We start from the raw sequence: 14,369 nt of genomic DNA, 5'->3' as shown, positions 1-14,369 counted from the left end.
GAGAGATGAAAGGTATTCACGGTTCAATCTCGATCTTAGGTCTGGTGCTGTGGTACACAGAGTAATCAGCTATGCTGATTGGTAGTTTGCTTTCTGCCGCTCTGCTGGCAACACGGATACCGCCTCCGCCGCTGCCGCTATAGTTCCTTGCTCGCATCGCTCACGTCCATGATAATTCATCGCTCGAATGAAATGTCTCGCTCATAGAACCTCTTCACTGATATCATTCGATATCATGGTTCCTCGTGGTTCTTCACCTATCATGCAACACTAGATGTACCCCAATGTGCACCGTCAAGAAAAGAATTTGGCACCTCTTTCTCTCCCACACAATCCCGATCTAGACTCCCTCTACTCCGGTTTATATCTACAGAATAGAACCGTTGATAAACCAAGATTGCGTGGTTTGTATGTTTTCCCCTCATGGTCCATAAAGCAATGAAGACGGCTTGGACAGATGACTTGGATTATACGGAGCAGGTGATTAAGCTACCCGTCATCGTAGTGTACATATATGTTCTCAGGTTGGGAGGCCTCCGTAATGTAGGGATTTTCCTACTCCTTCCAGAACGACTTATCACATTGGAACTTGGAGGGTATCTCTTCTTCCCTGCTTTTCCCATGGAAAATGAAAGAATTTCGATTGATAGATACGAGTGCTCGTACATATGGCAAAGATACAGAGGTGCTGAAGGCGAATTGAAATACGGACCCCCCACTGCAGTGGGTTGGGTTGAGCGATGTGAGGCGGTTGATGAATGACGTCGTTGCTGATTCGGGCGTCGAGATCGATCGAGGTCGGGTAGTTACAGTAATTTGCCATCAGTGGAATTAACCACTCCACTAGTATGTTGTTCATTTGCATACAAACCTGGGAGGAAAGTAGTCATTCGATGATCTTCCAAGTATCAGTTAAGTCGAGGGGTCATCCATCCTGGTGCCATGGATAAGACGGCCCGGTGAAAGTCTGGGGTTCAGTTTCTTGAACGACCATCCTCGGGGAGGTTGCCACGAATCGGACGAGATGGGATCGACTATGGGGAGCTTTTTTTTTTTTTTTTTTTACTTTTCAGGTTTGTGCGATATTTACTGAGTACTGTAAAAAGAAACCAGCTGGTCATTGTGTGACTTGGATGAAACGAAACCGAATGCCAAATGTCTTTCCCTGTGATGCCTTAAACTTATTGTTCGATGTTAGGATTATCCCGTGGGTTCCCGTTGAGCCCCGTTTTGTTTCTCTTCAGAACCCATGCGGATTCAACTTAGGACGGGACAAGCTGCTTGATGATCATCATCGTGATAGACACAAAGAAAACGGCCGAGGGAACTAGATTTAGACTAGAAGAGGAGGGGAGGGAAAGTGTCTGACACTTTGACTGTTTCTTCCTCACCCTGGATTCGCCGGGCGGAGACCAAGTCATGATACACGGTGACGCAAGGTCGGTGGTGTTTCACTCCCCTCCCCTCTCTCCTCTCTCTCTCTCCTCCAATCCGGTTTACTGAGTACAGCCCCTTCCCGCTGAGTGGCTGCTGTCTGGAGTATTGACATGCATTAGTAAGTTGAGTTAATGGGCTTGATGGAGGGTTATTCGCCCCTTCAAGTACGGTACATATTCTGGGTGTAGTATGTAGTTGTCTGGTAGATTGCAAATTCCTGCCCGTTACCGGGGAGAGATTGTGATCCAGACTGGTATGCATGTATGTATGTATGTATGTACTGCTGTGTTTGGATTGAGTGTAGCAGTAGTGATTAGCAGTGGCAGCAGGAGCGCAAATGGATGGGTCGATTCAGACGCGTGGCAAATTCAACAACGCGACTCTGTCTCCAGGTGTACAGTGTACACACACATATTACTACTGAGTAGTTGTGTGATTGTTCAGGTCCAAGAGGACTCGAGGTTCAGCCCAGTAAGAGTCGATCCTGTCTGGTCTTCTGTTGTTGGGGGAGGGAAAGGTCCCCTCATGCTTGCTTGCTTGCTTGCTTGCTCGCTATCAAGGAAAATCCGGCAAAGAGCTTGATTTGATTATAGAGGTAGGTAGGCCACCACCAGGCTAGACCGGACTCAAGTGATCTGCCCTTGCCCTTTCCCAGCACTTCCGAGCTTGGATCGCCAGTTCACAACCGGGTCTGGGATACTTCCGCCGGGGGGGCCAATTATCTTCTGGATTTTCGGCTCGCAAGTCAGTTTGTGTATGCGTTGCACATGCTTTCTTCACACCCTCCGTTTTCTCCGCATTTCCATGCTTCATAGTCCAGTCTTTGGACTGCAGTTGAATGTTGACACCCATAGACTAGTAAGAACCCCGGGGCCTTAACCATGGCTACACGTGACTGCGTAGAGTGCAGTCTCTAAGTGGCCTGCAGCGCCCAAAGGGGCAAGGTGGGTGGACCGTGCACAGGGAATTCAATGCAGTGGTGGATGATCACATCGCCCATCCTTCGATTCTTCACATGAGGAAGAGTGTTATCTGACTTGACCTGACTGACCCTCGAAGAAACAGAAGTGGGAATGTCTTTGGGCAGGAATTGAGTTTCCTTTTAAATTGCTGGGCACTGTTCAGCGTTTCCTTTCATTGTTATCGGGATTCCTTCCAGCCCGTTGATGCCCCAGTATGGAGAACGACGGGATGGAATGTTGTGGACTTCTGTCAGAAACGGCCTGGCAGGAAGTGAGTGAGTCAGGCTTCGTTTCTCTCTGTTTCGAAGTACGACTCGAGTATAACCCGGCTATTGTGACTGTACTCCGGATTCATCAGGGATAGTGTAGATTTTAGGAGGACAAGAAGGGGGCACTGGGTGGGTGGACTGATCCCTAGTTGGACTAGTCAGGACGATGATGACTACTATTCTGGTAGTAACTAGGCAGGACTCATTAGTATCGACTCTAGTGAGGGTTAGTCTGCTTCTGGTCACGATCGTACTTTGGCTAGACAATGCCAGCATTGGGCCTAGACACTGGGCTGAGTACCCGCCGTGTCCCGCCTGATGAAGAAGAAGGAGGGGAGGAGGGATGAAGATTAGTAGTACTAGTAGTTATTGGGGGTTGTGGTTCGAAGGAGAAGGATCAGGACATTTATAGCACACAGTTTGGTCAATTTTGGAAACCAAGCACGAGGTAGCTTCCGATAATGAATTCTCCTTGATGGATTGATAATTCGATTGATTGATCAGGATCAATGATGATTGATTAGTCGACTGATTGATTGATTGATTGAGTTGGCTGTGAACGGGTTATTTTGGTGCCTGAGGAAGACCACCCGGCCAGAAGAAGATCGCTCCATCCAATCCATCCATCCATCCATGGATGGCTGTGTTCTTTTTTACTCTTGTGATGGATTCATCCAACTCTGCTTGCTGTTGCTGTTGCTGTTGCTGCTGCTTGCTTGCTTGATTGCTTGCTTGCTGGACTCCCCAAGCCTTCCTTCCTGAATTCGGCCAGAGGAATTCCTCCCTCTCTTCCCACCCCCGCCTTGTTCTTCTGATTCATTCTTCTCCCTCCCTGCTCTGATCGACTGAGTAAACTTGAATCAATTGTCAAGTTCTCGCAGCCAAAAAAAAAACCCAACGCCCATTTTTTGTTGATTGATTGACAGCCAGCCCAGCCAGTCTGCTTTGGACTGCTTTGCTTTGCTTCCTTTTCCCTTTCTTTCCCTTTGTCGATTTATTCTTCTTTTCCTCATCGCCGTCTTATCGTCCTCATTTTGGACATTCTATCTTCTCGAACATTGCTTGTTTTATTATTCTATTTTATTTTTGGTGTTGTCCGCAGCCCAGACACTATAGGTTCAATCATCCTCGATACCCGTTTTGGCCCGTCAAGGTGGTTGATTGCCTTTTCCCACCCCATTCCGGATTACCCAAAAAGGCGCCCTTCTTCGTCTTGTCACTCGAACTCCCTCAGTCTCCCTCCTCCCTCCCTCCCTCATTCCCTCTCTCTGCCTCTCTCTGTCTCTCTCTCCCACACTACGCTCCCTCCCACTAAACTAACCACTCCCTCCCTCCCCTCCACCCAAATCCATTCTACCTTAACACCACCTCCACCACCTCCACCACCTCTTCCTTTTTCCTCCTCCCCTTGTGCGCTCACCTCCCTCCCCCCCCCCCCCCCCCAAAACACACCATATCCCTGTCGAGACTGGCGACAAACTAAAGCCTTGTCTGTCCGCCTCGACTTTCTTCTTTCTCCTCATCGTCCTACTTTCTCTCTTTGATTCCCCTACTGCTGCATTCGCCTTGTCTTTTCCTTCTTGCCCCTCCTCCGCCGGTTCATTCGCCATTCCTTCTCTCCGCTGCTCGACCCTCCCCCTCCTCTCCCCTCGACTCGTTCAAGGGGCCAGAGACTCGACTTGCCCTTGTCATGCACAAGATCTCCAACTTTACGGGTCAGGCCCGTCATGGCTGGGAGCGAATGACACCCACTTTCGGCATGTCTCGACCGCACACCGATATGAGCTCCCACTCCCTTCGTCGACCGCACGGCGCACCTCCGATGACTCCGCCCACCGGCATTGACCCTACCGTCAACCTCTCCTTCAATGTTCCATTCTCCTCCACCTTGGCCGGTCCCGATGCCGATGATGTCCTGCACGCGAGTCCTGGTGCTCTCCAGCGTTGGTCCTTCCCCGAGGGCACCCCGGACGGAACCCCCGTCCACCAGCTTCCCGTCCATGCCAGCAATGTTGAGGCCCTGCGGAGGTTATGTCGCCAGATCACCGAGAGCAGTAACGGTCGAGTAGAGGCTGTTGTCACGTCGTCCGAGCCCAAAACGGTCCCCTCACTACAACGACGACCCCAAGGATTGGCGACGAATGTCTGTATCACCGGCGATGGAGAGACTGTGCGCAAGATGCGGGCAAGGGTCTTGAACGAGACTCCAATTTTGCTGGTACGGCCCCAATAATGGTCCTGTTTCGCCACGGCGACTTTTGCTTGCTTGCTCAATACTGATGATCCTGGTCTAATAGCGTTGTGCGACCGTGGATGTTGACGTCCATCTTATTATTGACGGATCGACCAAGAATATCCGTTCCAGTGTTCTGGAGCATCTCGATACCCTGGCTGCATACACTGGCACCGATATCTTCCTCCTCAACCCCAAGATTCGCGACAATGATAGTGCTGTGATCTCCTCTTATGGCTACGCGTCGGATAATGGGCTGGACCAGCGGTTCCGGGTGTCCATCTACGGGGACATGGAGAGCGCGGAGCATGCCAAGACTCGCGTGTTGATCATGATTGATCAAATTGTAGGTGCTTGTTATGACGAAGGAGACGGTCGGGATACTAACGATGCTTAGCTCAAACGTCACGTGGATGCCATGAAGCTGGAGCTCACCATGCACACTTTGGTCTGCGGTCGGACTCGCAAGAACATCAAGCTGATCGAGGCGGCGACCGGAACGGCCATCTACTTCCCTCCGCCATTCCCGCGCATTTTTGGATACACGCCCCCCGGTGCCCACCGTCGCAGTGAGGACGAGGTTTACATCACGGGTGACACTCAAGAGCAGATCGCTCGCGCCAAGCAGAAGTTGCGGGAACTGGTAATGGGGGTCAAGATCTATGTGAAGGATGTCATCGTCAACTCGAACAAAATCGACAACATTTTGCTTGATCGCCTTGACAAAGTCCGGAAGGTGATGGAGATGAACGGATCTTACGTCCACTTTCCCCAGCTGGGAATCCAGCGTGGTGTGGTTCGCATCCAGGGCACAGAGGTTCTGCACGTCGAGCGCACAGTTCGCGAGATCATGGCTTTGGTAGGTGGTCTCATTGCTCGGGCGGAAGACTTTTCATCAGGTGTCACTGACAGATCATGATAGGCCGGCCAGTTCTACAGCGCCTCGTGGTGGATTATCATGCCCGACCCGTCCCAAGGTGGATTACGCGCCCCACCCGCCGCCGACGTTCGTACAATGCTGTCCGACATCTGCAGCAATTCGGGTGCCGAGGTCAGCTTTGACAACTTGACTTTCACCATCAATGGATCAGATGATGCTGTCAAGGCAGCGATGATGGTGATCAACCAAATCCCATTTGTCCAGCGGAGCCAGTACCAGATGCGCGTCAAGATCGAACTTGCGAATGAGCACAAGGAGTTTGTCAGTGGCAAGAAGAATGGCAAGATCAACAAGATCATGGGACAGAGTGCGTTCATTGATTGTGACTGGCCGCATGAGCGAAAAGGCTGACCCTTCTAGGCAATGTGCAAATTATTTTCGATGGTTTCAACGAGTACAACTTCTACATCGACGTGTGCGGCAACCAGTACGAATCCACCAAGAACGGCCTAGATCTTGTTGAGCAGGAGATGCCCGCTTCGATCTCCTTCCATGTGCCCGATCAATATCACAAGCGAATCATCGGAATCGGTGGTCAGCATATCCAGCGCATCATGAAGAAATACTCGGTTTTCGTCAAATTCTCGAATGCCATGGACCGCGGCGGAATGGGCAAAGAGGACGATGATATCAAGGTTGATAACGTCATCTGCCGGACTCCTGCACGCAATGCCCAGAGTCTCGACTTGGTGAAGCAGGAGATCATGGACATGGTCGAGAAAGTCGTAAGTCTACATTCTGTCTGACCACCGGTGACCCTTATCTGACGTGTGGACAGGATGCCGAGTATGTATCGGAACGAGTGGTCATCAACCGGCTGTATCACCGTGAATTGCTCGCCCGCATCTCTGAAATCGACGAGCTTGAGAAGAAGTGGAACTGCAAGATTGAGTTCCCTAGCACCGAGCTTGCTAGTGACGTCGTGAACATCTCTGGACCGGAATACCAGGTTCCGCAGGCGGTTGACGCCTTACTGGTATGTACTATCTATCTTTTCCGTGGTTGCAGTTCTAATTACCGTTATAGGGAATGGTCCCTGAGAGTCACGAACTCCTCTTCCAAAGCTCCGCAGAATTGCGAGATTTCTTCAAGTCCCCCGACTTCCGTGAAGATGTCTGCGCAAAGTTGAAGGAACAATACGAAGTTGATACCACCGTGGATACAACTTCGGACCTTCCGACATCTGACAGTGCCTCGGGGTCCTCTTCTCCCACTTTCGGGCCTGAAGACCGCGTGGTGCTCGGATACACTCGCAATAATGCCGGTGGACTGAAGGATGCGATCGATTTCTTGATCTCGCGCCTTGTGGCTCACGGACTTGACGCGACGACAGTCAAGGGCGCCATCCCGCGACCGAAGTCTGACTCGTTTGAAGAGTCCCTGCCCTTCTTCGACTCCAAATTGTTGCAGCATGCTCCTGCCCCCCTCGTCACCGACTCTCCTACCCGACCCAACTTCTCCGATGAAACCAGCGAGCGCGGGTCCATTTTCGAGCGACTGCGCAAGCCTGGTAGTATCTCTTCCTTCTCCTCGTTCATTGGACGCAAGAACCACTCGGCTTCTCCAGGGTCTTTCTTCAAGCATGCGTCCAGCAATGCGTCGAAGGCATCCTTGGTTTCGATGGAGTCCCGCGACAGTGGCTATCGCAACCCATGGAACGATTCCGGCGTGAACCTTGCCGAGGACGACCTGCCGGTCCTCGGAAGCTCTCACAGCCACAGCAGCAGCAATGGCTGGCCCGCGCGCTTTGACACGAAATTTCCATTCGGTACCGCGCCAGGGGACATGACACCCAAGCATGACCCGCGCGCCTCTTTTGACAGTGGTCGTCCTAGTACTTCCAATTCTACTTCTGGATACCCGGCCCCAATCGGGCCACCGCGTTAAAATCAATGTCAATTTGCAGCAGTATACCCCAAGAGACTTTCTAGTGTTTTTCTTTTGATATTATTTTTGAGATTTGTTGTCAGCGATTTGTGTTTCGGATCCTTCTTGATACCACAGAGTGCATGCATGCAATCAAGACGTCACAGGAAAAAAAGATATAAAACAGGAAAAGGAGGCAAGACATTCAAAGAATACAGGATTGTTGTGTTGATATCCGTCAATATCCGTCACCTACTCCTGGTCTTGTTGGGTCTGCCCTCCCGGTGATATTCTCCTCTCTGTCATTTTTTTTCGCCAGATGTTTGTCGTTTTTTTTTTTCACTTGATCTTGTTGAGTTAAGCCAAGGGTTGAGGGATATCCATAGGGGACCTTGGAGGGAGATATCATACGGGAAACAAATACGCGGCTGGTGAACTTTGCCATATTTTTTTTCTTCTTGCATTGAAACTGTTATTTTCCCCTTTTCAGACATGATACCAAGTGAAATGAAGGTGTATGCAAGGATTGACATGCTGCCCTTGGACAGTTTGCGTTTGATGGATTCGATTTGGAATTGTTATATACCTGAAGATATCCAGATGTTTCGTGTTGCGGCAGTGAAGTATTTATATTGTTCTGCTTCGTCTATGTTCTCCGTATGATCCGTAGGTGCTGAAGTTTTCTACTGTGTAGATCCTTCTTGCTTATCGCATGCAAAGCATCACTACCCTCTATTAAAGTCGGAAGAAGTGCAACCGCCCAGACAACTAAACGAGCGTATGGTAGGTCAATTATGTTCCATCTATGCGACTGCAACTGTAGATAATCCCCATTATCATCCTTGAATATCAAACGAGAGAAAACCACGGAGAACAGACATTATGAGTAGGCGAGGGTGATGGGGAACGGCGAAGGTAGGAGGGAGCCGGGGTATGGAGAACTAGCAGCCTGCCTGTCTTATCTGGGAGAAAACGAATGGGTTGTATGCTTTATGCTTAGGGACCGAGATCAGTGATTCGAGAAGAGGCGAATTTGGGTAGGAGGGGGTATAATCAGAGCATTAAGGTATTAAATTGCATTGGCATCGGGCATGGACATGGACATGGGCATAAGGGGCATTGATATCAATCGAGATTCGGGCTGGCTGGGGTTTCGGTAGGGGGTATAACGAGTGAGACCAAGCTGAACGGGATTGCGGGGGATGGGTCGGGTGAGGAGGCCGTTCAGGGGGGGGGGCGAGTCTGTTATGTATCTTGAGGATTGACGATTAGGGTTTTTGAGAGTGTTGCGTTGCGTTGTGAATCAGGGGATGTGGGAAATCTTCAGAAGGCAAGGCCAACGGCCGAGTGGCGGTAGTTCTCGTAGTACTGGGATTGGCGCAGGTCTTCGTACTCTCCTTCTTGGTGTTGGTCCTGGTGGGAGTGGGAGTGGTGAGACTGCCGCTGCTGCTGGTGATGATGTTCGCTCTCAAAGATGGTGGGGTACATGCTGCGGTCTTCTGGCACGCGTGGGATGAATGGACTGCCTAGCTCTTTGTTTGAGATCCCCTTCGCAGTGAATGGAGCTGCAGCTGCAACAGGAGCAGGGCAAGTGGTGGTTGCCGTGCTGCTCTTGAAGCCTCCTCCGGTTGGATGGGTGAACGAGGAAGCGAGCGTCGATCCGCTGAGGGTGCGCGAGCGGATGCGGAAGGGGCTGTTACCGCCCGCGCCTTTTTGGGACGGGTTTTCCTTGTTCAGGTTCGGCCAGGTGGGAGGGGATGGGGCCGGGGAGTGGTTCTTGGTGGTGGTTGGACTGCTGCTGTTGCTGCTCGTGGCGTGGAAGAGCCATTGCGTGACGCGGCCGGAGCGGGACGGGGTTCGCTCGCGGTCGTCGGAGGGGGTTCGGGGAGGATGGCTGTGGGAGGTTGTGCTTCGCGATGACGGGGCGTTTTCTCCTTCTTCTGCTTCCTCGGCGGTGGGGATGCTTGGTAAGGGCCTGTCCTGCAGGTTGGGGGGGTGGGGGGGTGTTCTGGGAGGTTTCGATGCTGCTGCTGCTGCTGTTGCTGTTGCTGTTGCTGTTGCTGCTGCGGTATTGTTGGACTGTCGGCGTGGATTTTGCTCGTCTGTGTTCGTGTCTGGCACGACAGCAAGAGCAGAAGAACTACGACTCGAGAAATGAGGGATGAAGGCACTGCTTTTGCTGTTGGTGGTGGTGGTGGTGGTGGTGGCGGCGGCGGCGGTGGCTTGTCTCTCCCCAAAACCAAGATATTCGTGCGCTGCGAGGGACGAACGACGTGAGCCAGACCCCACAGGCTTACGGGGTAGCTGAAATGATGAAGTTGGTCTATGTTGGGTTCGGGGCTGAGGCTGAGACAGAGGCAGACGAGCTTTTTCGCCGGCTAGGGCTACGGCTCGCGGAGGCCGGGTGATGGTGACCGGGGAACGACGATCGGTCTCGAGAGGGAAATCATCGAAATGAGGAAGCGCTGGAAGCTGGCGGCCCGGGACATTGAAGCTCAGCTCCAGCGGAGAGTATGACCCGCCGTCTGCGGCTGCAATATCAGCGCCGGGCAGGAAAGTCGACACTCGTCGGAAGTCGGACGGGGCACTGATGCGGATGGGCGGTGCGGCGGTCGATTTTCTCTTCAGGGAGATGCTGGCCCGGTTCTTGCTTTCGAGCATCCATGAGGGGAAGGATGGAGTCCGGGGTTGAGGGCGTGGCGGGGTGGGAGCTTCATCGTAGACGAAAGGCTTCATCGGGGGAATGAGACGCGGTTGCTGGGTGTGGCATATCTTCATCTCCCGTTCGGCACCTGTAGGGGAAAGAGGAGGAAGTTCAGTCAGTTACTCCGTGATGGCTTGTGTTAAGCTGGGTTGGGTTGTGTTGTAAGGTTGGAAAGTAGCCGACTTAGGGCTGTGTGGTTTTGTGTATACATTCAAGGCTGGACCGATGGATGGACATTACCTTTGCGCTGCATGGCTTGTTGATGATGGCGGTAACTCTCCTCGTCATCCCCGGAGTGCACACAGAATGAGCAGGAGGATATCCAGCCAGTGAACATAGATCCTGCTTGTTCAATTGCCTGCTTCATGGCTGCCAGCGCATCAAATGTGTTGATCCATCATCCAGTGGATCCGGCGAACAGACAGTGGGGAAGAGGAAAGGCGGGGAGGGGACCAAGCAGAGTGAAATAGTAACACGAGAAGGCAGACAAGCCTGCTGACGAATCTGAGAATAAGAATGAAAGCAAGGGGAATAAAGTTGACAGCTAACAGCTACCACAGGGAGGGGAGGAAAGGAAAGGAAAGGAAGTGAAGTAAAGTCAAGAAGCACCCTCTCAGGCCTCCAGGGAGAGAGAGAGAGAGAGAGACAAGAGTAGGGGAGAAGGAAAGGGCAGACAGGCAGACAGGCAGACAGGCAGACAGACAGACAAACAGACAAAGAACCAGCAAGATAAAGACCTGGTGATTTAACTTCCTCCCCGAGACCCAGACACGCACACAAAGAGACTAACTACTCCGTACAAACTATGAGATTGCTTCAGATAGAAGCTCGAGCATCAGCCATTTCCTCTGGACTAATGAGGAGGCAGGATGAGGCAGAGGATGTGACGGTCGTGGTGCCATTCCTGTTGCCCTAATCAAATGAGGCACACCAATAGCGGGGAAGCAAAAGTCCCTTTTCTTCCACTCTCCCCTCTCCTCGCCAGCGTGTCGGGCTGTCGATCAGCCATCGTTGATGATGACCATGTCAGTCCTCCTATCATCCTATCGATCCGGAAGATAGCGTGGTGGGCGCGTAATGGCTGGCCGTCATTTGCTGGGGGTACCAACCATCAGCCCGAGTGACAGGAAACCCCGTCACATCATCCATCATCACTTGCTCTGGGCTCGTTACGCAAATGCCCCTGACAGAAAAAAGAGCGTGGGTTAATCAAAAAAAAAAGCACATGGCTCGGGTACACTAGCCTCATCTTCAATCATCGTACAAGCCCTTCCTTTCTTTATACAGTACAGGTCTCCTCCACATCACAGAAATAAAATGATCTCGAAAACTATTTCCAGGCGCAATCACGACACATGCAACTTTATTGGTCCTAAAGCTCGCTCTTTGCTACCTACCGGCCCCAAACATTGTCTTCTTCCAGGTCCCCATAGGCCCAGCCCTGTCTCCTGGATTCCTCTTCCTCATCATTTGCCTCGGGGTGAATTAATGTATGGAAGTCATCGCCATGCCGTTCATCTACCGGTTCGCCCGTTGGTCTCCTAGAATCGGTTGTTAGTGTCATATACTTTTCGCTAAACTAGAAGATACATACTGGAAGTGCCGGTGTTCGGGTTCGACCGTCGTGGAGCCAAATGCCCTCTGCGCCAGCTGTCGTTCCTCCTCCTCAGCCTTCTGATCCTCGACAACAAGATCCACGATTTGGCTTGGGTGAGAGGCGTAGGAGGCTGCGGAGTTGGCTCTCTGCTCAGCGTAGCTTGCACGCGGGCTGCGAGAGGTTCCTGCGCTACGATGGTTGTTATCGCCACTAGAAGGGCGCGGCTTTTTCTGCTTGCGGGATTTCTTGACGACCCCTGATGTCTGTCGCTGTGGTGAGGCTCGCTGACGTGCGAGGCGCTGCTCTGCTGGCACCTCGTTCGCGGTGATCACGGGGTACTGCTCCAGTCAGCTGACCACATCTCCTCGTTTAGGGGATGAAGTGACCTACGTTCCAATCCCCAAATTCCAGCGCTCGAGCGTTGTTGAACAGCCTCTCGTCATCTTCATCCAGAGTTGTCTCCTCCATCTCGTTGTGTGAATGCATGCGACTCAGCGTGCTACTGCGTCGGTCTCGGCTGCTGCCTTCCGACCCGGCCAACAACGGTGTCCGGCTGTTGATCTCCCCAGGGGTCGGGATCCAGTACTTGGCTTTACCACCACGTTCATATCTGAGACCATGCATCACACGCCGGACACGCGAGTCAGATTCTGCATGTGCGATAATGTGGTCCCCCGAATCGAAAAGACGGTACTCGTAATTGTCACCCCGTATCGTCATCTTTGTATCTTCAATAAGATCACGGACACCGAATGCGTCACGAAGCGCGTATTTGACGGGCATCCGGGCGGCGGAGATCGTCGAATCAGCATAATCATGCCAGGAGAAAGCGTACCAATGAGTGAGAGCAAAGAAGGGCATCTCAAAGCAGATCAGGCTGTCTTGAATGGCAGCCGCAAGGTTGTCCGGTGTGTAGCCGGCAACCCCGTTCGATAAAGCTCCCAGCCATTGCAGGATCGACAAGAAGAAACCTTGCCAATAAGATGCGAAGATAATAAGCTTGACACACAGGAACTTAGGGACCGGACGGAAGGGCGCTAGATCATTATGCAAGCAAACCCAGAACATGGCTAGAGAATAGAGACTGACGGTAACGCTAACGTTGTATACAATGCCTGTCCACAGATACCCAGAGGTCAGGCCTAGGTAGCCCTCCTGATAGGTATCGGTCGCTTTCATCACAATAGAGATAATGGCCAGAATGGGTTTGAGCCACGTATACTGAAGGATGCCGCGTTTGACGGTGAGAAAGGTCTGAGGGTCGGAGATGTCGACTTTGGGTAGTATGTGGTTGAGGGGCCAGGCATGTTGAACAGGAGGTCGTCCATGGGTCATGATGATCAACGACCGCTCGCCGCCGAGGAAGTTGATAAGCAACTGGAAGAATGTGTAGATGGTAAATGCCTGGAGAGTATGCCGTTAGCCCGTGACGATGGGAATCGCCAGAACACAGAGATCTACCTCATAAACATCACGGATCGGATCCAGCCACATCGCTGCTTGTAGAGATATGATGCTGGCCCATGATGAGACCGCGTATATGGGGACCCTGAGCTATCCGTCAGCTCCACTCAGATCTGAGGCGAAAGTGGGTACACACATCAACAATATACGGACAACATAACGCTGGAGTAATGGTTTTCGATAATTTTTGCTAACAACCGATCAGCGCGTGATCTAGATATACGAGCGAATAGGATGTCGTACGTTTGGAGCCATATGGACCTGTACGGGGTGAAGCGATTAGCATCTGGACCATGATGATGATATCTGTCTGCCTGGGGATTCAAAAGGGGAGGGGGAAGGGTGGAGGGGTTGAAGGACGAGGAGTCTTCGTACAAGAGAGAGAGCAGAGAAGCGACCAGCGAGGATACACCAGCGACTATCACTACAGCTCGAGCTAGACTCGAGCCTGTCCCACCGAAGGAGGAAGTGGTGATGCTCATCGTCAAAAAATGTCGCGGTTGATTGTCTTGTCCGCGTACGCCTATGTATGCGACCACCGCCAAAGCATTCCGCAAGTTAATCCCAATGGTGTTTCGAACAGGGCATGATCCGGTCAACGGGGTGAGAGATAAACAGTTATCGGAAATCTTCCAGCGATTCCTTGTCGGTGTCAAACGAGCGCCCCTCGCATGCTTGATGGACAGCAGCCAGGAGTGTCGTGTGCGTGTTGTTGTGCGGTGAGAGAGAAGTTGCGTAGACGATGGGGGCATTCCTTATCCATCACTGGTTCCCCGTCCCGTCATTTGCTCCTCTTCCTCCTCACTGCTGACTCGGGAGCTCTCCGAGGTCCGACCTCTTTCCCCCCCCCGTTTTGGTAGACACCGCCTAGACACCGCCTAGACTAACAGGCTTAGT

General features: G+C 52.0%; 4 protein-coding genes across 4 annotated transcripts; 2 read left to right on the top strand and 2 right to left on the bottom strand.

Moving 5' to 3' along the window:
* Positions 1-980, top strand: BO66DRAFT_389947 (uncharacterized protein; the record flags this gene model as incomplete). Its single annotated transcript, XM_025646894.1, has 1 exon — positions 1-980. A coding segment is annotated over exon 1 (320 nt), but the record flags the coding sequence as incomplete, so codon positions are not given.
* A 3,378-nt stretch (positions 981-4,358) lies between these two features.
* BO66DRAFT_317225 (KH domain protein) lies at positions 4,359-7,728 on the top strand (the record flags this gene model as incomplete). The annotated part of the gene is made up of 7 exons (XM_025643550.1): positions 4,359-4,886; positions 4,966-5,247; positions 5,299-5,760; positions 5,824-6,148; positions 6,202-6,566; positions 6,620-6,817; positions 6,868-7,728. The coding sequence occupies 7 exons, from the start codon at positions 4,359-4,361 to the stop codon at positions 7,726-7,728; spliced, it is 3,021 nt and encodes a 1,006-aa protein (XP_025506479.1).
* Positions 7,729-9,030: 1,302 nt separating this feature from the next.
* Positions 9,031-10,778, bottom strand: BO66DRAFT_399570 (uncharacterized protein; the record flags this gene model as incomplete). The annotated part of the gene is made up of 2 exons (XM_025648689.1): positions 9,031-10,499; positions 10,652-10,778. The coding sequence occupies 2 exons, from the start codon at positions 10,776-10,778 to the stop codon at positions 9,031-9,033; spliced, it is 1,596 nt and encodes a 531-aa protein (XP_025506478.1).
* A 1,026-nt stretch (positions 10,779-11,804) lies between these two features.
* BO66DRAFT_317396 (OSTA/TMEM184 family protein) lies at positions 11,805-13,954 on the bottom strand (the record flags this gene model as incomplete). Its single annotated transcript, XM_025643557.1, has 7 exons — positions 11,805-11,952; positions 12,006-12,346; positions 12,399-13,412; positions 13,470-13,557; positions 13,609-13,662; positions 13,716-13,733; positions 13,848-13,954. 7 exons carry the CDS (start codon positions 13,952-13,954, stop codon positions 11,805-11,807), a joined length of 1,770 nt encoding a protein of 589 aa, XP_025506477.1.
* Between the last annotated feature and the right edge of the window lie 415 nt (positions 13,955-14,369).

This window comes from Aspergillus aculeatinus, assembly GCF_003184765.1.
Source record: "Aspergillus aculeatinus CBS 121060 unplaced genomic scaffold BO66scaffold_11, whole genome shotgun sequence".
In the NCBI taxonomy this organism is placed as follows: domain Eukaryota; kingdom Fungi; phylum Ascomycota; class Eurotiomycetes; order Eurotiales; family Aspergillaceae; genus Aspergillus; species Aspergillus aculeatinus.
Note: the sequence above shows the minus strand (reverse complement) of the source record. Positions and strands in the feature narration are given on the sequence as shown.